We start from the raw sequence: 25,285 nt of genomic DNA, 5'->3' as shown, positions 1-25,285 counted from the left end.
GCCTCTGGAAGGTTGAGTGATGTTGCTTAGACATCTTAGCTATTGAGTGATAGAGCTCAGACTATACTCAGGACTCCTGGCTACAAAGAGGCAGCAGACTGAAAGGGCAAGGGGTCAAATAGAGAGACTGGGGTTCAGGTCCTGGCCCTGCTTCTTATTAGCTGTGTAAACTTTGGTCAGATAATTTAACTGATCAGTATGATCAAGTGTATCAGATAATCTATAGTTGCCTCTTTTTATTGACCACATTCCTCCATATTCCTTCATCCTTGCTCCATTCTGGGCTGGTTGCTCTGTAGGCTGTTGAACAGTTATCCTGGACTTCTCTTTACCATCAACGTGGTGATTCTCCCTGCCTCTTTGCTCTCTTGGATCCTTTGTTTCCTAGATTCCACGTCTCTATCATTTTTTATTTACATTTTGTTTTGGTAGAGCAGGAGTTCCAGTAGCTTCCTGAGAAAGGCTGCATAAGGAGTTTTTTTAATTTTTGATGCTGGGCCCTCTCAACTGAAAGCTCACATCCTTCAATTCTGGGTATTTTTTTGAATCATTTCTTTGATAATTTTTTTCCCTCTGTTTTCTTCTTTTTCTGGAGTTTCTTTAGTTTGGCTTTTGCACTTAATGGGTCCATCTTCTTATTTTTTTTATCCTTTCGCCAGTTTTTTATTTCTTGATATTTTTTGTTTTATTTTCTAGGAGTATTGTTCAATTCTACTTTCAACTGTATTGCAATTTTGTGTGTGTGTGAGTTTTACTTTTCAGGAGTTTTTCCTGATTCTCTTTGATTGTTCCTGTCCCATAGCATTCTATTCTTGTTTTATGGATTCACTGTGTTAATTCTCTGAGGATAATAATTATAGTTTTGTTGTCTTTTTCTGTTCTTTTCCTTTTTAATCTAAGTTTCATCTTTCCATTGGTTTGTTTTTTGCCCCTTTGGTGTTAAGGGCTTTCCTCAGATATCTGGTGAACCTTGGTTATCTGTGCGTATTGAAGAGCAAGGCACTAGCACGTGACCAGAGACTGAGTATAGGGAGGGGGTGGAGGGCACTTGTTTACTGAGAGGGCCTCACAGTGGGTATTTGAGTAGGAACTGAGCTGTTTCATGAGAGGATCTCCAAGTCACTGTCTTTAGGTTGTTTTTCTTGTGCTCCTGTTTCCCAGAGAAAAATTCTCTAATCTCTTGCCTGGGGGAGTAAGACTGGCAGCATTCTGGAAAAGGGGTGCTGGGGGATGAGGGCTTATGGGGACGGTTGATCTCAAGGTTCAGTTTGTAGACTTTCCCTTAATCTCCTGTTTTCTCTCAGGGCCATACTTTTACCCTCTGCCTGGTGTCTCCTAGAAGAGCTTTTCTTATTCTAGTAACCATATAGTAGTCTCTATCTGCCAACTAGGCAAGGGGCTGTCAGCTAGCTGTGTGGGCTGGGTGAGGGGATGTGCTGTGTGACTGCTCCTTATTTAGACATTTAACAAACACACACACACACACACACACACACACACACACACCCTTCATCTTACCCCTCATCATGCCTATGGAGGTACCTGGTACCTCCTGTGCCCAAGGTTTTCAGGCTTCTTGAGGACGATTAGCTCATTTTGTTGGCTGGTTTCCTGAGATCATTGGCTGAGTAGGGCATGCAGAAAACCCCTCACCCATCTATTCCCATCCTGAACATCAGAAGTGATCTTATTTCTCTGTGGACTTTTGTTTTGGTGGTCCTAAGTGGGATGGAGTTTTCCCCTTGCTCCAGTGTGTGGCGCAGTGTAGAATGTGGACACTGACTCCCAGCGAGGTCTTGACTGAGGGGGTGGCGGTATGTCCCTGCAGCATGCTTGTGTTGTGTCCAGTCCATACAGTCTTATGAAAGGACACGGAGAAGAGGGTGACTGGAGACTGAGGGTGGACGGGGAAGTTTCTTGGGGGCTGTGGTGACTTGGAGAGGGGGTGAGGTGAAAAGACAACTCTAGTATCGAGAAGGGTTAGTGCACCCTTGTCCCTCTGAAGAACCCATTCTTCCTCGGCCTGGCGGGGACCCGGGGTTCAGGCTCATTGTCCTTGTCTTCTTCATTTCCAGGTGGTCCTGCCCATGTGGCTGTCCTCCACAAAGGTCTCTCTCATCGAGAGGATCTCTGACCCCAAGGACTTGAAAAAACTTCTCAGGACCCGGAATAATGTATTGGTGCTTTACTCCAAATCCGGTGAGTGCCTAGCCTGGCCTTGGGGCCACCTGTCAGGGATGGGTTGGGATAGGGAGGGAATGAGAGGGGGCAGAAGTGGGAGGCAGAGACCTTAGGGCCAAAACCCACTCAGGGAGGGTCCAGGGGATACCATGTTTGTCAGCTTTCCTCAGGAGACAAGTCAGAGGCCCAGAGGGGCGTCAGTTCTGCTGATTTGGGGTCCCTGAGGGGTCATTCAGTTCTTTTCTATAAGTGTTTCTTAGAAAAAGCCTCATTACCTCCTGAGGGAGAGGGTATATATGTGTGTGAAGGAGAACAGAGGACTGTGGACACTGGGGATGGACATTTTGACTTCCCAGATAGGCACAGGCCAGCCCTGCCAGGGCATGCTTCTCCAGAGCTGTCAATGAACAGACTGGCCAGCCTGTCGACAGCTGAATGGGTCCCAGGCTTGGGGGCATACACCCGGGATGGCAGCTCTGACCTTGTCTGGCCCCCATCTGTCCCACTGTGGGATTGGGACACAAGACTGTGCTTAGACATGGCTCCAAGCACAGGACAGGGCAGCTTCCGTGGGGGTGGGAACAGCAGCTTGCCTCTTCTGACCTTGGGACTGGCGAGGGCATAGTGGATGGAAAGAGGTTTGCTCGGCTCTTGGCTGTGACTTTGAACATTGGACTGTTGATATTGTTCCAGCAGAGTTAAGTATGTTCGCTGCTCCTGAGGATGCCAAGTTTTCTTTGCCCCGGAGAAGCAACAGGCAGTGGCTGGGCCAGCTCCGGGCACAGCTCTCCCTGCAGCTCATCCTTGACACTGTTTGGCACTGAGGCTGATGGATGTTTTGGACCTGTGTCCCTCCTGGAGCCCGCATCCTCCAAGCACCCTGGCACATGCTGCTCCTTGCCTTTCTGAGGGCCTGGCAGACGCTCCCTGAGGTTGTTGTTGAGAGCCCAGCATGCGACTAGCATTTTTCCGCTGTCAGGAATAGGGGTAAACTGAGGCCAGGGAGAAGCAGAGTTGCTCCTGAGGCCTGGGGTATAGGGCCCTAAATGAGCATGGCTCGCCCCCTTGGATGCTCCTGGAGCTGGCAGTTGTCAGTCAGGGAACGCACTCAGCTCCTTCTCAGGTCCTGTCCCTTTAGCTCCTCATCGTGCAAGGACTCTGCCAGGACCTTCTATAATACACTCTCATTTGCTCTGCTTCCACGAGGGAGGCAGTGAGGTGGTCAGCTAATGTCCAGGTTACAAGTGAGGAACCTGAAGCTGGGAGAGAACAGCTGACTTGTCTGAGGTCTCCCGGCTGGTAGATGGCCGAGCTGGTGCCCTGCACCGCCCCTGCCTTGTTTCTTCTGTTGGAGAGTAGGAAGAAGTGTATTAATTCTGCACTGATGGGCGGCTCTGCCACCAGGAAATGATTATAGTAAGTTAGAGAGTGGGGAGGTCGGGTCTCTGGATGGGGGCATGTGGGAGGCAGGGCCTGGAGGTCTTATTTTCTCTTCAGCCCTCACCCGAGCACGGTCTCACTCGTTGGCAGTGGAGACCCCATGCTTCCCGCTCACTGCTCCTCCCTGTTTTGGCAGTGGCCGTGGGTGATTATTCTACCTTCCTGCCTCCTTACCCAGGCCTGTCCTAGACTTGTGACTGTGAGTGGGCTTTCTCCCCTCCCTTCCTTCCAAGTAGGGCTCCCTTTCCGCTGCTGAAACGCAGGGTTAGGGGAGAGGTCTGCGTATTGTTTCCCACCCCCACTTCCCATCTGCATGGCAGAGTGATGGCCTTTCCCACCTCCTCCCTCCCCTCCTCCTGTTGTCCTGGTGGGGGTTCCTGGCACAGTTCTAGAATGATGCTTTATGTTCACTTCCATGAAAGGCTCAGCATGCTTTGTATTCATAAACAGCTACCATTATCCACACCAGAAAAGGAGATCTTTGGAGGCAAATAATTCAGACATCATTTCTGCTTGGCTTTGGAACGTATCATACGGTTTTTGGAGCTGGAAAGCAGCAGTCTGCTTTCCCCACCAGTGTCTGCCTAGTGGGCCTTTCAAATGAGCTCACAGGTATGACAGAGGAAGGTGACACACTGGCCACAGCCACTCTGCAATGGGGCCTAGCGGGCTGGCAGTGTTGAAATCCTGGCCACAGAGGCTCCATCCATAAGAACCTGCCCTCCTACAACAATGTCCAGGTGCTTTGCCCAGACCCACAGGGATTGACAACTGGACCAGCAAAGTACTTCCTTTCTTGTGTCACTCCACCCCACCCAAGGCGTAGTCCATGGTCCTGCAGCTAACTTCCAAGGTATTGCCAGGGCCAGTTCTTCCCCTGCTCCTTCTGGGGAAGTGGCCTATGAAGTCTCACTTGGACACACTTGGCATTGGTCCATCGGAGACTAGTGTCACAGCTAAACTTAATTTAATCACCAGGTTGCACTGAGCCCCTGGATGCATATATGATGGACACATGAAGGAAGAATCTGGTCCCTGCCCTCGCCAGCTCCCAGGTTCCCAGGTCGGGTGCCAGGACAGACAAGTGTGGAATTGGCAAACTCATTTCCTTTTTTCATTATAGAATTGTAATTATTTGGTTATAGACTTTTCAAAATTTATCCCAGAAAGCCGGCCAGTCAGAGATTCTCCTGGGAGTTGACCGCCTGGCTCAGAGATTCTGGAGGAGTGAGGCGTGAGGTGTGACTTACAGGAGGGGTGAGCTGGGGTTCTGTGTCTGTGAGGAAGGCACTTGATTCTTGTCGGAATCAAGTGCCTGCCCACAGGCAGGAGCAGGGTTTTCTGAGAAGAGCTGGGCTGTCCTCACAGAACTGTTGATCACAGGGACCGTGTTTTAACTGGTGCTCAGGACATCACCCCCTCTGGGACTGGTCTCCTTCTTTCCTTGCCCCTGAGGGAAGGTGCTGGTAGGGTGGCCCTGGTGTACTTAGGCACAGATGTTTAATATTTTGGTGGTTTGTGTGTTTTTTCTACAGAGGCTGCAGCTGAAAGTCATCTCAGGTTATTGTCCACTGTGGCCCAGGCAGTGAAAGGACAAGGCACCATCTGCTGGGTAGACTGTGGGTACGTCCTGAGGACATGGGCACGGTGGCTGGAGGGCAGGCGACTTGGGGGCTTTGGCCTGTGGAGTAGAGAATTGTCCCTGATTAATACTCTGAGACAGGATGTGGTGGAGGAGACATTGCAGAAACACCCCCCTGGCAATCCAGCAGGGACAGCTGTGGCCTGGAGATGGGCAGATTCTGGCTCTCCCTCCTGCTTTGTCCAGCCCACCCTCTTCCCTTCTTCCACAGTACTTCTACTTTTTACTTTGTTAACTTGGTTTTGTTGGAGGCAGAGGGGTTCTTGCTTTATAGACGGAGCCTTGATGCCCAGAGAGGCAAGGTAAGTTTCAGGGTGACCCAGTGGTCTTGCTTAGAGGGCGGGGGGGGGTGGACAGCAAGAACCTGGGCTTTACCCCCAGTCCAGGCCAGTAACAGTCTCCACTCCCTGCGGCCCAAAGGTGGTGGAATCTGCTGCGTTGGCTTCCTAGGTGACACCGTTAGACGTGTCAGTCCTGGACAGGCGGCTTAGTCCTTCCAGCTCTCTCCTCTGACTGTGTCTCCACCCCCCACCCTGACCTGTCCCAATGCCAGTCCCTGAACTCCTTTTCTTCCTCCTTCCTAACCTCCCTCCTCCCAGAGACTTTCTTGTCAGATTCAAGTGCTGGCCCTCAGGAGGGAGCCTATTGAAGGAGGGCTACTTCTTATGTGAGAAGGGACCTGTTGATGGGGTTCCTCTGATTCTCTTCAGTTTGGAAGCTGGAGTCCCCTTTCCTTTCAGTGATTAAGACTGATTTCCACGTCTCTGTGTGTTCAGTGCTTTGCTGCTGGGATTATATCATTAGCTCCCAATTTGGCATAGAGTGGCAGAAACACAGAAAGACACGCAGATAGCAAGTGAACATAGGAAAAAAGATAGCTAAGAACAGGCTTTCCCTTTGCACATTTATTGAGCACCAGCTATACGCAAGGCACATTGCTGCACCTGGCAGATAGCAGCACTTACATGTCCTGACTGAGGACAGGAAGTGTTTCCAGAGCCACTATGTCTGGCCAGTTCTCACCTGGACGTAGGGTTTGTCAGGAGCATGGGTTTGGGAAGAGGAGGGGAAAGGGAAATTGTACTCGAGGGTATTGTACTCTGGTTAGTATGGGGAAGAGGTGGGGCTCTGCTGGGAAAGAAGGCAGTTCTTTTCCTGGATGACCCATAAAGGTCTTTTTAACTTTGAATGTAGCTGACCCTGCTTGAGTCACAAACCTCGTTGCTACCCTGTGGGCTAAGTGAGCTTTAATGGGCTCCACTCCAGGGCAGTCTTCTTCCTCTGCAACCTGAGTTCTGAACGGCTGCTTTGCAAATGAACTTGATGGTCTCAGCTTGTCTTCCCATGACAAGAGAATTGAAAGAGATTCATATTTTGACGATGTACTGAATAAGACCCGCAGGAGGAGTGTTAGCCCAGTGGTGCTTGCTATAGGTGTGTGTGTCTCGCCTCACACCTCCAGATTGATTTAAACACCCAATTCATAGAAGAGACTACTCTCTAGACAGTTGATAAGATTGTAGCCATTGGTGAATTCTAGTTGATACTTAGTCTGGAAGTGTTCTTGTCTTCCAGGCTTGTTTCTGTCTCCAGTTGTTCACCAGGTGTGCACTGTGTGACTGGCAAAGTGATGGAGCCTGTTAGAGAGGACAGGGGGTTCTTGTGAGGCTTGCCGGTGGCAGAAGTGGGCAGAAGAGCTTTGATGTTGCTCCATCTGCCTGGCTCCACTCAGCAAACATTCCTGAGCACTTAATGTGTGCTTTGAGGTGCACAGATGGGTAACAGTGTCTCCAAGGATAACAGTGTCTTCAGTGTGCCAAGAGGTGGCAGACACCTAATCAGGTGATTACAATCCAGGTGAAAAGTGCTGTAAATGGAGGCTTTCTGTGTAGAGGCACTTAATTTTGCCTGGAAGGTTGAGAAAGCTTCATAGAGGAAGTAGAGTTCAAATTTGGGGCAAAGACCCCAGAGTGTCAGGTCTTTAATGTGCCCTGGCTTTTCCTGCAGGTATGGTGTGGGCCCTGAGCACTGCCTGGGGTCATCTGGCTGGTGGATTTATAGGCAGCAGTCCTGCTCTGCTCCCTGGACAGGCAAGACTCAATGGGGCCAGGTCAGTGTGTAAAGACAGACTGAGGCGATTAGAATGCAGGACTCATTTGGAGACATGTAAAAGTGCCAATGGGAGAAATAATCCTGTGACTCTGGTGTGCTAAAATGAAAACCAAGGGAGTACCTTAGAGCTTAAAAGAGGTAACCTTAAGACAAAAGGATAGATTGTTTCACGGAGTTGCCACTCATTGTATCCCTGTAAGAGGAAGTATAAACTGAAATGTTAAATAGCTTTTAAAATAGTTTAGATAAGTAGGTGGATTGAGGAGCTATAATGGATTATGTTGGAAGTAGGAATATCTTATGTTTGGAAATCAGAGGCAGAGAGAGTACAGCTAAATCTTCCCAGAACAGCCCAAGGGACAGAACTCAGGGCTCTAGTCCCTGCAGGCCACCCTGGGCGGCAGTTCTCACAGACCAGAGTTACGTAAGATTCCCAAGGGCACGAGCTAGTTCTGCCCTCCTGCTAGGCTCCTCCCGCTCCTAGACTCCTGAACGTGCCCTGTAAATCATTAAGGGACCCTACCATCTTAACTCCAGGGCTTGCGATGACAGCTCTCACTGTTGTCCTAAATGCATCCAGTCTGTGTTTATGAGTTTGAATGAGACACTCTGGGGATGGGCAGACACGCTCTCAGGAGTGCTTTCTGTTGCTGTCTGCAGTGGAGTAAGTGGGTGGAATGGAGCCAACATCTGCTCTTTTTATCTCGCCTGCTGTTAACTAGCAGGTGGGCAGCCAGAGCGCCCCTCCCCTCTCACAGCCCTCTGAGGTTCCCCAGCTCCCGTCCTCTCCAGCTCTGCCGCCTTCCCTGCCAGCAAAGTGTCGGAGGCTGTGATGGGGACGCCAGGGCTTGGAGCGGGATGACAGGAAGGTCAGGACTGAACAGCTCACTCTGCTTTTCCCCCTTAAGGGGCAGATGAAGGGAATGGGGGCATTTGAGGGTGAGAGAAGACAGTACTCTGATGGGAGGCGTCTTTGAACGTGGGTGGCATAATGGCAGAGGCCTGGGTTGAAGAGTCAGCTTTGCTACTTACTAGTCTTGTGACCTTGGATAGGATAGTTACCCTGAGTCTGTTTTCTCATCTATAAAATGGGACGGTAATTCTTTCTTCTAACTCCATGGTACGGGTCAGGTAACTGGAAGTTCCTTCTGGAATAGAATTCAAAAGTGAAGCCTCATGCTGCTATTGTTATTTTTCATCTGGGCAGGATTGTTCAGGGCATTTCAAGAAGCTGGAGGGGAGAAATGGTGTATTTGTTCCTCAGCAGCTTTTTCTTGGAGGAGCCCGTGGTGGTTGTGAAGATAACCCTGAAGAAAGTTTGGGGTGTGAGAGTCATCCCAGGCTTGTGGATGTTTTACTCTGACCCTGAGGAAGTGCAGGGTGCAGTGGAATATGTAGGACTGACTGCAGGTCAGGAGGCCTGGCTTTGAGTCCAGGCTCTGACAGCAAATAGCTATGGGACCTCTGACAAGTTGCTGCCCCTCTCTGGTCTTCTATTTAATTTTGTGTGAAATGTGGAGTTAAATCTTCCAAATTGCTCTCATCCTTAAATAGCCTAGTTCAGAAAACCCCAGAAGCTGCCAGACTTGGTGTGCAGTGTGTGTGTATGTGGTAGTGGTGTATCTTCCAGTCTTTTGGGAGCCCTTTTTTCTTTGTGTCTCTCCCACTCTGGGCATCTGCTCCCTACATCTTTCCAATTCTTTCCTCTGAGCATCTGTCCTGTCTCCCCCTTTGTTCCCTGTCCCTTACTAGTTTCTATTGCCTCTTCCCTTCTCTGGCCCCTGCTGCCCATTCTTTTGGTCTTTTTTTCTCCTCTCTTCTCTGTGTAGATACTTCTTTCCTTGTTTTTCTCTCTTTTCTGGCTCTTTCCTGTCCACCCGTGCCTACGTTCCCGCGGGCCTGTAGGCGCACAAAGCCCTCCCTGTTGGTCCTCTCCCAGGTCCCAGTAACTTGTTGCTGTGAGGTGTCTGCAGGGTGTCTGGCTTCTGTCCAGGGATTTGTCAGCTCTCCCTGCCCTTCACTCCACCTCCTGGCTCAGGCCTCAGCAGCCACGCTCGGGTTGGCTGCTGGTGGTTGTCTGGCTGTTAAGTGGGTTGTGTGTGAGAGAGTTGGTATTCCCTTCGTGCCCTGCAGCCTGGCATTGGGGCTCGGCCTTGGCGTGGAGTGCTGCTGTCTGGGCAGCTGAGCCGGAGCCAGCAGGCAGGAGCTGTGCCTGGTATGCTAATTCCTGGGGCTGATTCTCACTGGGCTGAGGCTGCCCTATCCGTGCTCACTGCTTTCTTCTCTTGAGGGTTTAAGGTCATTACCTAACCACATTTTCCTTCCTCCCTGCTCTTTCTCCCATCTGCGTGATGTCCCCTGGAGCAGTGCTGCCTTCCCAGAGCCAAGATTTAAGGCCTGCCAGGGTAGGCATAACATATTTTGAAGTCTTATGTTTTCTTCTAAAGCATATTTGAATTTAGCATTTGCTTCTTTGTATGTAAGCATGCTTAATGTTTCTTACCGTGGGATAAAGGAAACTCCCAGCGGAAGTGCTGTGTCGATGTGTCTTCAGTTTCCTCCCAGCGCGTTGACATGCACTCATTGGGTGATGTCCCCAGCTGAGGAGCAGAGCCTTAGAATTGCTGCGCTGGAAAGGCAGGTGGAGGAAGAGAAGACACAGTTCTCTCCCTCTATTCCCATCACTTTTACTAACTATGCTGCACAGTTCATACTTTATTCTGTGCCTACTTGAGGTAGGTACCAAGAACAGCCAGACCTGGGAGGATCCCTGCTGTATACGCCAAGTTCCCCCATCAGAGGAGCTACCTGACCGCCAAAGTCTGTCCAAGTTTAAGGCCAGCCATTCCAGGACAGTTCCGTCTCCTGTCTTGTGTCCCCCGGTTTATTTGTTCATATTGTCCTTGGTATTTGGCACCTAGAAGTCACTTTGACAGTATTTCTTGCTCACTTGCTCCTTGACTCCCATATTTTTCATGTCTCTGAGTGAGTGCACTTTCTACCTCTCCTCTCCCACCCAGCCTCAGGGGTCACAGGCCCATCTGCTTGGATTCCCTCCATGTCAGACCTGGCAGATGGGAGAAGAGATTTACCCTTTCTTTGATGGGGAAAGGGAACCCAGGAAGGCTGTGTTAGCCAAGGCTACATAGTGGCCAAGACAGGCAGGGGCCCTGGTGCCAGGTTCCTAGTGTGGTGTGCTTTCTCCCTGCTGCAGGAGGCTGCCCGGGGTTTGTGTGGACACAAGGATGCCAAGCAGCTGAGTGAGGAACTGGTCAGGGGTGCAGGAGAGAGGTGACGGAGGTTCAGATCTTTCTGTGTCTCCACCTCTGTCCTGGCCTCTGGCTCCTGGTTCATCCGTCAGGATATAGGCAGCCTGCCTTGGTGCTTTGGTAGTACTTCACCCTGTAGAGGAATTGAAAGCTTCATTCAGCTCACATGGACAACAACTACATTTTGCAGCTCGGGAAACCAAAGGCCCCGCCAGAGGCCACAGGCTGGCTAATGGTGGAGCCAGATCTAGAAGCCATCAGTCACTTCAGCTGGCAGGTGGGCTTGCCTCTAGGGAGGGTCTGGGACTCAGGCTACAACTTGTGGAAGCCACATCCCTCCCCTTCCTGACCCTCAAGCACCTTGTTTCTTCCTGCCTCCCTTATCCCTCCTTCATCACTGGGTCTCACTCCCAGGAGTGGGTGTTGCCAGTCTCCTGGATGATCAACACTGTGCATGAAGATCTAGTGAACATGGCTCTACACGCCCGCAGCAGCCACCCTGCACTCCCAGCCAGCCGCCCCCAACAAATTCAAATGAAACACCCATGTGCACGTGCCTGTCTGGGCCAGGTTGGGGAGAGGAGTGTGTACAGGTCTCTGAAATCTTCTTGTCCACATTCTCGGTAGAGGAGAGCCAAGGGACATGGGGTGGGATAGGAGGTGGCAGGTTGTGCGTCAGTATTTTTAAATGCCCTCACCACCTTGGAGGAGCAGCCACTGCAATGTCATTAGCCTTTCCTTTCTGAGTTCATCATGCATGTCTTGAGTTCCCACTATTTGCCAGGCCTGAGGCTGGAAGCTGCAGTGGCTACAGTGATGGCTACCACAGGCAGGACTGCATAGGGAGGGAGAGGCCGTGCTTCTAGCATTGCAGATTGTATATTTACATTTAAAATGAGGTCCCACAATTTTGCTTGTGCATTGACGAGCGCTGCTTTTAGAATTGAGCTGAATGGTTTAATTAGTCCATCTGTTCTGGGGCTGGTGCACAGCTGTGTGAAGCTGATGGCTGTAGAAGGTGGTGAGGTATGTAAACAGGTGGGAGATGAAGGGACTTCCCTCAGGTGGCTGTCATACCTGGCAGAACTAAGTTTCTCGTGCAGTGTAGTCAGTGGAGACCAGTGGAAGTTGGGTGGCCAACATACTCTCACTGAGTCCACTCAGATCTGGGAGAGGGCCCTGCTCCTTGCTGCAGGGCCATACATGGGTGGGTTGCTGGTTGCCTTTGGCTGGCTGTTGGGCACACTTGGCCGAGTGTGGTGAGGTCGTGGGGAATATATGAGAGCAGGTAAGATTTCTGAGGGGGGCTGGCACAGGGCACAGGGGAAGCCAGACCTTGTGGAGATTGGGGAGAGGAGGAAGAGCCAGTGAGGATGGTGGCGGCATCAGATCACCTGGAAGCTTCCTTAAAAGTGTCTGCAGAGTTTTAATTCAGAAGGTCTGGGATGGGGCTGAGAGTTAGTGTTTCTGACAGGTTCCTGGGTGATGCTGAGGCTGCTGGTCCCAGGGCCACACTTTGAGGTCCATTGTTCTAACAGGAAGGACATCATGATTAGATGGGATCATACCTGAGCACTTTGTATACAGTGAATGGCACCTGACAGACCTTTTTTTGGAATATTTTTATTTATTGATTGATTTTTGGAGAGAGGAGGGGAGAGGGGGAGAGAGAGAAACATTAATGAGAAATATCAATATCGACCGGCTGCCTCCTCCATGCCCCCTGTTGGAGATCGAGCCTGCAACCGTGCATGTGCTCTGACCCGGAATCAAACCAGCAATTTCTTGGTGCATGGGTCGATGCTCAACCACTGAGCAACACCAGCTGGGCCTGACAGACATTTTTTATTAGAATTGTGGGAGGGCAAGATTACAGACTAGGGCTTCACTGAAGATTCCCTTTTCTCCTTTTGGCTTTTGTCAGTACCTGGTCAGACTTCACAATTCTTTCAACATCGTAGAACATTTTCGTCTTATCCTGGTCAGATGGTCTATAGCAGGTGGCATATGGCACACATTAGAGCTTGACAAACAGAAACTTGCCTGGGCCCCAGGCAGAGATTCTGAAATAATGATCTAGGAAGGGCCAGGAATTCAGTTTTTAAACTTCCCCAGGTGATTCTAATGAGCAGCCAGGACTGGGAACCACTGATGTATACTGAGTTTATTTTTCTTCTTAGAATGGGCTGTCCACCGCCTGTGCTTCTGGGGCACTTCCTTTGTCTGGACCGCCCTGTGTTGTCCCTGACATGTAGTGATGCAGCCTCCTTCTCTGCTGGTCCATCTTTCCTAATCAGCCCATGTTGTGTTCATTACTTACCCCCGTTCCTCCAGCTCTCTGAGAATTCATCCACAGTGAGGTCCTCACTTGCTATGGAGAATTCTAAGTTACCTGGCTTATCCTTAGGCCACCAGCAGATTTTACTCTGTCAACACCTCTGTGAGAACCACAGGTAACAAATGGTTCCCGACATTTGTATCTTTCAGTGACGCAGAGAGTAGAAAATTGTGCAAGAAGATGAAAGTTGACCTGAGCCCAGAGGACAAAAAGGTCGAATTATTCCATTACCAGTAAGTGCATGTGGTCATTTCCAATTTCCAAGTGAGCGCTGAAAGCTTTCATTGGTATTCTCAGTGCACAGCAATTTTAGTTAGATCAATTTTATTCTGGAATGATTTTTTTTTCTGTTTACAGTTATTTCATTTAAAAACATCTTGAACTGTGTTCAATAGCTGGATCTTATTGAGATGCTGCAGGAAACTAAAGGTATGTCTCTTCACAACCACCTCTAAAGTTAACACCTTTTTCTCTTGTTTGACAGAGATGGTGCATTTCACACTGAATATAACCGAGCCGTGACATTTAAGGTAAATTTACCTCCCTCCTTCTCAGCAGAGCTGCAGTCTGAATGGAAGCCAAAAGTCTGGCAGCTTCCCTCTGAGAGAAGGAAGGGCAGAGTGCACAAATAGCTCTTCCAGAGGACCCAAGGGAGTCTTATCTCTAGAGCATATGTCAGCAGAATATCTAGGGAAGTTTGTAACTCAACTTAGTAGGGGTGACCAGCTTCCTGGTTAGTCTGTGATTGTCAGCAGTTAGGTGTGTGACGTCACGCCTCTCCCCTCCAGAGGCCCAGGTCTCCCTTTGTTGTGGCTTCTAGCCCTCCTTCGTCTCTGCAGCAGTGCCCACAGTGGCTGCCCATGGGCTGGAGGGAGCCTGCTGTGCCCAGGTTAGCACACTGTGCAGGACACCGGCAGGTTGGCACCTGTGAGCTGATGCAGCTTGTTCCAGATGAGCTGCTGATGTCACCAGGATTTTCCTTGCTCCAAATCTAGAAGTCAGTGGGAACACATCAGTGAGCATAAGTATGGGCATCCCGTGACCTGCAGGTGCTGGCCTATTATCACAGAGCCACTGCCCCGCCCTGAGCCCTTCTTCTGCCCTTGGATTCCGCTCCTTTGCCATACAGATTCCCTTCCTCAAACCAGCCTTTTCTGCCTGCGACCCAGGCTGCGTCCCCCGGCCCCTGGCTGGGGCCACACATTCCTTCTGTTCCCACATCTGCTGACTCTCCTGCTTCCCAGACTGGGTTCCACCCTATACCCCTCTTTCTCTGTCTCTCTCCATCTGTGTCCCCTTCCATTCCTTCCTGCCCGTGAGTCTGTGCAGCTGGCAGTACCCCTCTCCCCCCACCTCCCTGTCATCTCTTATTTATCCACCAACACTGCTTCATTTTTCAGTGGCTGCAACTTTTACCTGAATCAGACTCAGCCTTATTATTCATTATCTTAACACCCGCTTAGACACTTAGAGACAGTTCTACCAAGTAGAGTTCCTTAACCCCTCTTCTTCTGTATGAAGAAGAAACTGAAATCCTTGGAGAGAACACGTGTTCCCCAGGTACAAGATTTAGCGAGTAGGGTGGGGTGGGTGCCAGTACAGTGATGGAAAGCGGGGCGGGGGGGGGGGGGCATTTGTTTTGTTTGGGAGGTTGTGTTCAGTGTATATTTAGCTGGCCTCTGAGAAGTCTGTGCTGTGATTGTGGACCAGGGAATAGCAGCTGCTCAGAACTGTAGTAGCAGGAAAGGAGCAAGGAGCCCTGGTGGTCTGAGCTTGCCTGGGTGGGGTGGCAGAGTCCTGGCTTTTGTTTACCTCCTTACAAAGATTAGATGTGTGTGATCCTGTCCTGTGATTTTTATATCAATAAGCCGAAAATGTGGGTTGAGCATTGTACAGGGTAAGAGTCTTTAGTGGAGAGAGGGTATCCTTGGTCCCAGGGTCCCAAAAGCCCACAGGACCATAGGGACTGGGGGAGAGCCCCTGAAGTTCTCCAGGGCAGGGGGAAATGGTACATTGTTCCCAGGACTGCAGACAGCTTCTGCTTCCCAGCAGGAGCAGTAAGACTGGGGTCCTCCTTGTTCACAGATTAGTTCTCCATTCAGGGTTTCTCCTGGCCTCTGTCTCCAGAGAGACAGAGGTGGGGCACGGCGTCAGGCTCATGCTCTGACTGTTGTTGCTGTTATCCTACACAATTCAGCAGGGGCCTGGTTACAGTGACTATGCCTATGCCGAGGCCCCTGAAGAGGCCAGAGGCCAGATAAGTGAGGGTAAAGAGCAGGGAACTCAAAGAGGGAGCTTCTTGTGTAAGGGGCCTTTCAGCTTGTCAGCAGTCTGTTCAGCAAAACCTAGAAACTGAAATTCAGATGGCTCTCTAGTGACCTTCTTCAAGGCCCTGTAGCCATGAAGTCACCCTAAAGGCCAAGATGCTGGTGTTGGGCCATTTCCCTGAGATTCAGAGCACCCAGAATAGGATGGCTGAGAGTGGGGTCCCAGGTGCTGCTCCCTACAGACTTTTCCACCCAAGATCCTGTCAAAGATAACCTATGAATGGGATTATTTAACTTCAATTAAAGGGAAATAATCTCTACCTGAAAAGCAAAAGGTTGCTAGTATGAATGTTTCTGTCGTTACATTAAAAGAGGCTATTTCCTTCCTTCCTTTTCCATCCACATCCATGTTTTTTCCTTGATGCTGAGATGGAGGTGGGGGGAAAGGAGAGGCTGCACTAACCCTTTAACTCAGCTTGTGCTGGTGTGGGACAGGAGCCCCCCAGAGCAGGAGTTCCTGCCTAGTTTGGGTTCCTCATCCCACTGGTAGTCACCTGAAAGTCACAGACCTTCTCAGAAACATTGTGTGAGCATATATTTTCATGTGAGTCCGGAATTTCACAGGCTTTTGAAGCCCATCGTGTAGCCTAGATTGTGAACCCCTGCACCAGGTGTTCTGCAGCAGTGTGCAGGTGGGCACCTATAGCATCTCTCTTACATGGCCCCGTGGGCAGGTGCCTCCGCAGCCGCGGTGAGTATGGGTCTCAGGAAGGCCCTGCCAGTTTCATTTTGGCCTGTAACCACAGTGTAGCTTAGGGGACTGAGAAAAGGCAGAATCTGCCTTTGCCTTGCCAGGAGGTGTTTCAGAGCTCCATTTGGATGGACATGGAGCATCACCTGAATGAAATCCTACAAAGACTTGGCTGTCCCCCATCCTCCCATAATAGTTCTGTCCAAATAGCAGTTTCCAGAAATAAGCCTCACAGGGTCCTCTGTGGACTGATTGCGTAGCCTCACAGAGGGTCTTTCCCTTTCTCACCTAGACCTCCCTCCCCCAACACACCTAATTTATCATGTGCTCATCGAAGTTTGATCAAAGTGGACAGAAGTAAAAGAATCTTGTTTCAAATTGGGGGATACTAAGGACTCCTCCTGTTGACATGGACACCAACAATTCCCCTCCAGGGTGGAGGGGTAGAGGCTTGGCTGGTTTCTGGTACCCATTCCTGGTTCTTATAGACTTTGAGCACCGTTTCCCACAGTGACAGAGGGAAGGGATGCTGCATCTGTCCTGGACCAGTGAAGTGTGGCAGGTGGGGAGTGGAGTGGAGGGACCTGTCCCCTGGTCCCCACCCCATGCATGTAGTTCAGCCCTTTATCCTGAAGCTCTTTGTCAGATCTTTATCCTGGACCATCTGGAAAGGCGTCCAAGGAGAAAAGTATGGCAACCAGGCTGCCACAGAGATGAGCCCCCTGCCCTGGGGCTTCTCATCCTGAACTCCACAGAGGATGATCAGGATTAAACATACTCTCAAACTAGTCTAATCACAAAATACCTAAGCAGGTTACCAGTAGGTGTGATTACCTGCTTACGCGATTAACAGTTTAGTGGCTGTATGAATGTGAAAGTATCTACTCTGGACAGGACTGGAGACCTTTGTTCAAACTGATCAGGGAGACTTCCTAGAAGAGGTGAAATTTAGTAGAAGCAAGAGTGTGTCTCTGGTTTAAATAAGCCAACTAATTGTCTCAAATTTTCTTTTTTTGGTGCATGAAGAAGCATAGTAGGTATGGATCAGCTGACCAGAGTTAAGGTGTCATGTGGCTGAAAAATGCTAGTGGGGGTGGAGGGGGTGGAAGGGGTGCATTTTTAGGGCCCTTAGCAGTAACTTCAGTGGGCGATGGAATGGCATTCTCCCAGGCGTTTGCCCATAGGCCACATGCAGTTCCACTCCAGGCACTTGGGTCTCCAGGCAGGGAAACAGGCAGGTTCTCGATTCCCCCGCCTCCCTTTTTTCCTGGCTAAATTGAGTTTTGCCTTCTTTCTTCTTTTCCTCAGTCCATAGTGGCCTTTCTGAAGGATCCAAAAGGGCCACCACTGTGGGAGGAAGATCCTGGAGCCAAAGATGTTGTCCACATTGACAGTGAAAAGGTAATATATTTCCTGTCAGTTCTGATGGATGCTGGAAGCTTCCCCTGAACCACGGTCTCCCAAGGACGGGTGCCCAAGGAGCTAAGAAACAGGAGTGTTTCCTGACCAGCTGTGCTTTCCTCCAAGGGAGCTGGGCCAGGGCCCTCATGCCTGATGCCCCTTCCCAGCCTCATGCGGAACCAACAGGAGATCACAGGCTGGCTGCCTGAGAGCTTCCTCTATTCCTTACTCTTAATGTATTTTAACATGTTTAGAGTTTCCTTATAGGAATATCTATTCAAATATCCTCTCCTCATTATGTAATTTGGTTGCTGCTGGAATTGGCTTGGTGTTTTTTGCTTTTTTAAAAGTGAGTTTGTTTTGTTTTTGTTTGTCTTTTAAAGAATAACCTGTGAGGTTTGGGTTACATTTCCAGAGGCTTGGGTCGGGTCTCTACAATTCTGAGGCATCGTGTAACCTTGAACAAATTACTTAACCCCTTAAGCTTCAGTTTCTGGGTTTGGCCAGGATGGGGGATCGGAGTCGTGGAAGGGCACTTCTGATTTATTGTCTGCATACAGCCCCGACCCTGACCCTCCCGCTCTGGAGGCCCGCTGACCTGACCTGATGTGCATCTTCATCTGTGTGCAGCTGTGCGCGCAGCATGCGCTTGCCGCTCGGCTGTGCCTTCACACAGGGGTGGCAGGAACTCGGACACATCAGAGGGTCTGTGAGGCAAGCGGTGCTTTTCCGTAGATGGAGGGAGAGTGTGCAACATAAAACGCACCTTTTATTTTCCACTGCCTCCCCTCCCTTTTCATTTAACATTATTGACTCTAAATGCTTGTTACCCAAAAAGAAAGTGTTGCCATTTATACTTCCTGGAGGAGGTAATCATTGTGGCTACCCAAGTGGGCCTGCGGTGATTCCAGCGAGGGGCTGGACATCAGCATTTTCCGGGGATAGAAAGTGCCGGTATCATCAGTTAGAAGATAAAGCCTTTTTATAAAAAATTTATTTTTCAATTTAAATATAGTTGGTATACAATCTTATATTGGTTATATTAGTTTCAGGTGTACTGTACAGTGATTCAACATTTTCATACCTTATAATGTGGTCACCCTGCTAAAACCTTTTTAAAAAACATGTCAAGTGCCAGGAGGTGGTGGCACCTGTGCCTATAGCTTTGCAAAAACAAACAGCTTAAAAGGATTGTTGTTCCTAGCTAGATTTCGTGATAATGTGCGGTTTTAGCCTCTGCACAATAACTGCTGCCTCCCTCCCCCATGATGTGTCTGTCCTCAGACTCCTAAGATTGCTCTTCTGTGACTAGAAATATTATTTTCACATCTGTAGGCAGTCTTCTTGTTGTTATACTTTCTGCTGTTTTCTCTCATGTAGAAGTATAGGTACAGCTGCTTTTTTGCTAATAGAATCTCCACATAAAATAACTAAAAGTTTCAAATGCAAGTTGAATCGCCAATTTATATTTATAAGCGTAGAATTCCATCCTTATTGGAGGCAACTAAGCATCTTTTAATGTAACATAATATTTGTTACTACTCAGGGTATGAAACCAAATTGTGACTGGCTTTTCCAAGATCTTTTTACCAGGTTTTACCTGTAGGGATTCCAGGAGAGTATTTTTAAAGTATTTGCATCTTCTACCCCTAGTCAGGGTCAAAGATTGTGGTTACTAATTCTCTCTTAAAATGAATGCCTTTTGGCCAAGACATGGAAGCAACCTAAGTGTCCTTCAATAGATGAATGAATAAAGGTGATATATATATATATATCTATATATATCACCTTTATTCACTATATATTATATATATATAATGGAATACTACTCAGTCATAAGAAAAGATGAAGTACTTCCATTTTTGACAACATGGATGGATCTTGAGAATCTCATGCTAAGCGAAATAAGTCAGACAGAGAAACAAGAACCATATGATTTCACTCATATGGTATATAAAGCAGAAAGCAACAAACAAACAAAGAAAAAAACTCAAGGACACAGACAACAGTATGGTGGTTACCAGAGGGAAAGGGAGCAGGGGGAGGTAGTAAAGGGCAAAGGGGGCCAAATATACGGTGATGGAAGGAGATTGACATTGGGTGGTGAACACACAATGCAGTATACAGATGATGTATTATAGAGTTGTACACTTGAAACTTATATAATCTTATTCACCAGTGTCATCCCAATAAATTTAATAAAATTAAAATAAAATGCCTTCATTCTCTAGTTATGTAAACTAGAGTAAACATTTTCAGAATTAATTATAAAAATGTATTAAATTTCCATAAAATATTTGTAATCCTCTCTAAATAGCTGAGAAATTATAAGTAATACCTATTAGTTGTTGAAAATTTAGAATATATGGCTTAAGTGAAAAGAAAGAAAAAATCACCCCATCCCTTCCCTTTGAGAGATACCACTGCTAGTATTTTTTGTAGCCTTTTAAGCTTTCAATGTAATGCAGTACATAAATATTAACAAAAGTTTCATTAGATGTCATATGCTGTTTTGTAACTTGCCCCCCCCCCCCACTTAATGTCACACACACATCTTATTGTGACATTCAGTATTCCTCTTCATAGTTTGCAATGATGCAGCAATATTCCATTGTGCGGATATACCATCATCTGTTTACCTAATGTCTTGTTGCTGCCAGAAAGTGGCATTTTGAAATTTCCTCCTATTTTCCTTATTGTTCAAAAGAGAAAAACCTGTAATTTTCGTCTGTGGAAACTGGTTAGAGGAGCTTGTTTTAATCAAAATATGCTCTGTCATGGCTCTTCTTTGCAGTCCTTAATAGATTTGCCTTTTCCTGAACATCACTGGCTCTCGTAGGAAGAAAGGTCTCCTACCCTGTCTTACACAGAAGTTTCTCCATTAGCACTGTTGTGACTTTTCGTCTTTCTACATTTATTGTATTTATTTAACCAATAATTATATTTTGCCCAACAACATGTCAGGCACTGTTCTAAAGGTCTTATAAATACAAATGATCAGTTTAACTTGTAATTTCCTGGGGGTGTAGGGGCATGTCTCACCCTGTGCTCACAGTGGGCTCCTGGGGACATGCATAGTGGCAGTAGGGCTGGGATCAGGGGAGGAGTTTAGTGGGTGTGGGTTAACCCTGTGTTCCAGATCCCCGTCTGGCCAAGTTGGGCCCACATGAAAGCAACCACCCAGCACTACACAATCTTTCTATAGACTACATGAAGAGGGGCAACCTGGTCGACAGCCTTATGGGACTTAAAAGCTCCCTGTAGACTTTTAATTGTTCAGGTGGAGCTGAAAGTAAAGCTGGTGGCCTGCTCCTGACTCCTTCATCCCAACAGGTGGCCTTGGGAAGGCCATTTGTTTGCTTGGAGCCTCAGTTCCCCACCTGTAATGTGCAAGGTGGTCTAGAATAGATGGCCTCTTAGGTTTTATCCTTAATGCTCCTGATGTGCCATGACTTCGTACTGCAGCCCCCAATCCCCCAGTCAGACAGTGGGATTCCTGAAGTGCTGGTCTGCTTCTCCCACCACTGTGATCCCTGGGGGATGATGCCTCTGTTCTGTGTTGTATGTGACCTGTGGTGTTCTCTGTTTGTGCCTCAGGACTTCAGACGGCTCCTGAAGAAGGAAGAGAAGCCACTCCTGATGATGTTTTATGCCCCCTGTGAGTGACCTTTCACTTTTGCGCCAGAGTTGGTTCAGATTCTTGGCAGGGCAGCTAGGGGTTATGAGGCGGGGAGACTGGGAACAGGCCCCACGTCTCTCACTTAGAACCTGAATCATGCTGATCACTCCATCTCACCATCTGTGCCTCTTTTCTTCATCTTGGCCTTTTCATCTGGCTTTCCTGCCGTCCTGCTTCCACATCAGTTTTTCTCTTATTAGAATCAGTGTCCTTCTGCCCTCTTCACCCCGAGGTCCACCCAGCAACAGCACAGATCTCCTCTCAGGTACCTTCCCCCACCTCTCTGCCTCCTGGGGGCCTGAAGCCCCTTTCCTGCCAGCTGTGTGCCTGGTGGAGCCACACCTCAGTCTCGGTGTGCTCTCCAACATGCTGCTGCTGCTCACCACCCAGAGCCTGGCGGGCCTCTAGGCAGCTGCTCCGCCAGCTCTGGCTCCTGCACACCTCTGCTGGTTCCACCTGGAGGGGAGGGAGGATCAGGACCAGAGGAAAGTGGCTGGGTATTTGGGTTTAGCGTCTGTATGAGGCAAGAGGCCATGGGAATAGCAAAGGATCACAGATGACTGCCAGAAGACCGGGGTTCTAATTCTAATTATGCTGCCAGCGATCTGGGTGACCTTGGTCAAGTCCTTCACCTCTCTGTTCCTCAGTTTCCATTTATGTAAGAGAAGGGGTTGGATCAGAGCAATGGTCTTCAAACTTTTTGACTGCATTTCACAGTATTAAAAATTTTTCATTGCAAGCCAGTACTATAAGTATACATAAATTACATATAAACAAGCTGAAATAAAGTTTCACAAATCCATACTAACCTTTACTATATACTGTACCAGATATAGTGCACACTGATATTTTCTATTCTGTTTTATTTAAAAGAAGTCACTGTTTTTTTTCTACTACTTCATAACCTTCTAATAAAGGGTCAGCAAACTCGGGCCCCTAGGCTGGCTGCCTTTTCTTGTAAATTAATTTTTGTTGGAACACAGCCACATCCATTTGTTTACACATTGTCTGTGGCTCCTTTCAAGCTACAACAGCAGAGCTGAGTAGTTGACAGTATGTACCTCAAAGCCTCAAATCTCCTGTCTGAGCCATACCTGTAGTCTAGTGGGTCTTGACCTACAGATTAGAAAACCCTGAATCAGAGCCTGTGTGAGGCCCTCAGATCTGTGACTCTGAACTGCACATGCCTTTCAGGAAGCCAAAGGCCTAAAGGCTGGATTAAAGGGCTGTGGGTGGTGGGAGGTGAGTGTGCTCAGGCACGTCCGTGGCTCAGATGGGTATCCTGGGCTGTGGCACTGGGGTTCTATTTACTCTTGAAAGCCCACCTTCAGTCCCCCTTCCTGAGAAGTTCTTTGAGCAAAGGCCCTTCCCATCCCACCCTGATGACCATGCCTCCCAGCTGATGCCCTTCTGTGGGGTTCTGGTAGTTCTGCCTGACTTGGGCCTGTGGCTTGTTCACCATAACAAAAGCCTCTCTCAGTTCATGTTGATCGCTGGGTGACCCCACCTGACCTCCCCCAGACACCTCGCTGACCTCAGGGGTGTGCCTGCCAGTACAGAGAGGCCCTGGTGTCCCACTTCCTGTGAGACCTGGCTCTGCCTAGAGAGGTCTATACTTTAACCCTGGGTCATTTTCTTTATTAATGTTCACTGGTTAGTTTAACCTCATTTTGTTTCTCCTTGGAGAGGTCTCATTAACTGCCCAGTTGTGAATTGATTGCATCAGGAATTGTCCTGCCTACACATGAGGCCCCCTAGAGGATGGGCCTCTTTTGGCTCATGTTAGAACCCTCAGGACTCAACACATTGGTTAAGTGAGACTGAAACAGTGTATATCAGTATCCAGTACATGTCACAAGGCAGGATCCTGGTGTAACCATTCGGTTTTCAGTATAACACCAGTTAATGCATTACAAAGAGTGGTCTACCCGCAGTTTTCACCTGAATGTGTCATCTCCATCACCCACTCCCAGGCTATCTGGCAGTGTGCCCATCCTACTCATCACAGTGGGCAACAGAAGCCAGCTTGGTGATTATCTTCACATAATAGAAAGCCGGGTAGGAGAAGTTAGGCTCCTTGTAGGTGTCACAGCTATTAGTGGGGGAGGGAGGGAGAAAACATACAACTGTGAAGTTCAGATTTGTGGTGGAGGGGTCGGATTAGATGGTCTCCTGGGTAAGTAACTCCACGATTATTTTTGTTTTGTTTTTAATGCAACACAATTGTGCTTTTATTATACTCATGCACTCGAGCCTTCATGGCCTCATAGTTCAGCTTGTTCCTGGGACACACACCGATTCTCTACCTGAGAAGACTTTTAGGGCGCTGATCCTTTGATCATGTCTGGGATGAAGGAACCCAAAGGTGGTGGGAGCCTTTAGTTGTGAGAAGGAATCTGAGTCCCTAGGACCTACTGTTTATTTACTAAACATTTGTTGACTGAATTAATGAGAAAATAACAGGCCGACTGCTCTAACCTTTGGGGTTTGAGAGGGCCATTTATTCTTATCTCTTCCCCTGTCTCCCAGCTGAATGAGTGGAAAGATAAACTCAGATAGGGATCCCGGTACCAGCTCTATTTTTGGTAAAGTTCGATTGGAAACTGGCATGGCCTATAGCTTCCTGTTACTCTTCTATCACTTCTTCCCCCCAGTACTTCTGGCCGACTCACCACTTATTTGGGGGGTAAGGGGAATAATGTTGCTGCAGGCTGCAGATAGGCAGAGCTGGAAATGAGAGGCCATACCTGGGGGGACAGGTAATACATTAGGCTCCTGATTGATATGTATAGCATAGTGGGTGTTAGACTCACCCCATCTCATCAAGTCATCAAGTAAGAGTGGGTGAAGGGCTGCAAGTGTGGCCCCTATTTTTTCTCCTGAGGAGTGGAGCGACATCCTCTGTTCCCCGCAGAAGTGTTTTCCCTGTGGGCCGGAAGGCAAACTCTCAGGCCTCATGTTGACTGAGCCTTCCATGCTGGATGTCTGGCTCTGGCCACCCTCCCAGGCATTGGCTCTGTCCCTCAACCCACAGGGCAGGTTCTGTTTCTACTTCCTACGTAGGGAAGCTGAGACTCAGGCCACTTATATCACTAGCCCAGGGCCATTTAGGCAGCAGAGAGTCAAGGGAAGATGCTGACCTGGGTCTCGTTCTCCCCAGAGCTTAGCTTCTTCCTCTGCCATGTGGCCTCCCATCGACCCTACTGAGTGGCATCCACGTGGTAGAGCAGGGTATCCCGTGAAGTGGACATCGTTGTCCCTGTTTCCATTTCCCCTCTGAAACCCCGCAGTGGGAACTAAGTCCCCAGAAAAGTGTCATTGCTTCCTTCACGAGGCTGTGGGGATTGTGCTGTGGTGGCATCTCTTGGGGAGAGCACATCTTGTCTTCCGGGGGCAGATGCCTCGGGTTTGCCTGCAGGCTGACCTCACAACAGCTCCTGCTCTCCTCAGTCTCCCTGAGCCTAAGCCTGAACTAATGCCATGAACTGAAGCCCAGGCTTAATATGCTGGGGGGAGGGGTGTCCGTCTGTCTGCCTGGAAGGAATGTTGGGGAGGGGGCTGTGGGCATTTTGAGTTTTGTGTCAAAACATCCTGCATTGCATCTTTTCCCTTACACTTGGTGCTGGGAGGTTTGGGTGGTCCCGGGGAGTTTGACCTGCTCACAGTTCCTCAGTGTCTGTATCTGGCCTCATGGCTGTGAGCACCTCTCTGATCTGTATTACTCTGCCCACAGCCTGCCAAGGTGTTAGCTAAACATAGATTAGAGCTTGTCAGCTTGCTGCCACGTGGCCCTGTCCCCGCCGTGCCATGCTGAGATGAGATCCAGCCTGACGTGGAGTTCAGGCAGCTTTGGTGTCTGCAGCCTTCAGTGCCTCTCAAGGCCTGTTTTGCCGCAGAGCAGCTGTCAGAAGGAGTAACAGCCTTGCATGTCAGAATTCCTTACGTCTGAGGACATGGTGCTAGTGTCCTGGAGGGTCCATGCTCTGGTTGAAGGGAGGAGGGGGCTTTAAATCAAGGTCACTCAGAAGTAGTAGTGGATGTTTGGGGCCTGGCTGTCTTGGTCCTCAGCCCCCCAAACCTTGGGGGCTTCACTACACCAGGAAAATATGTGACTGTGATGGACCCCAGAACCCCAGGGTTGAGCCAAGGACATCCCAGAATCCTCTGACATCATAACTGTCTGGTCCAACCACTTCATTTGCCAG

At 48.9% G+C, this 25,285-nt stretch overlaps 1 protein-coding gene across 2 annotated transcripts in view; it reads left to right on the top strand.

The window, feature by feature from the left end:
* PDIA5 (protein disulfide isomerase family A member 5) overlaps nt 1-25,285 on the top strand; it is an 82,083-nt gene that overhangs the window by 18,063 nt on the left and 38,735 nt on the right. For both annotated transcript variants that reach the window (XM_081137943.1, XM_081137944.1), the window contains exons 2-7: nt 2,076-2,199; nt 5,157-5,244; nt 13,132-13,215; nt 13,467-13,512; nt 17,309-17,401; nt 20,999-21,059. In XM_081137943.1, coding sequence (XP_080994069.1) covers nt 2,076-2,199; nt 5,157-5,244; nt 13,132-13,215; nt 13,467-13,512; nt 17,309-17,401; nt 20,999-21,059 — 496 coding nt within the window. The remainder of the gene's footprint in view (nt 1-2,075; nt 2,200-5,156; nt 5,245-13,131; nt 13,216-13,466; nt 13,513-17,308; nt 17,402-20,998; nt 21,060-25,285) is intronic.

The sequence above is a fragment of the Miniopterus schreibersii genome, assembly GCF_964146895.1.
Source record: "Miniopterus schreibersii genome assembly, chromosome: 5".
Taxonomy (NCBI): Eukaryota; Metazoa; Chordata; class Mammalia; order Chiroptera; family Miniopteridae; genus Miniopterus; species Miniopterus schreibersii.
This window is presented reverse-complemented; position numbering and strand designations above follow the sequence as displayed.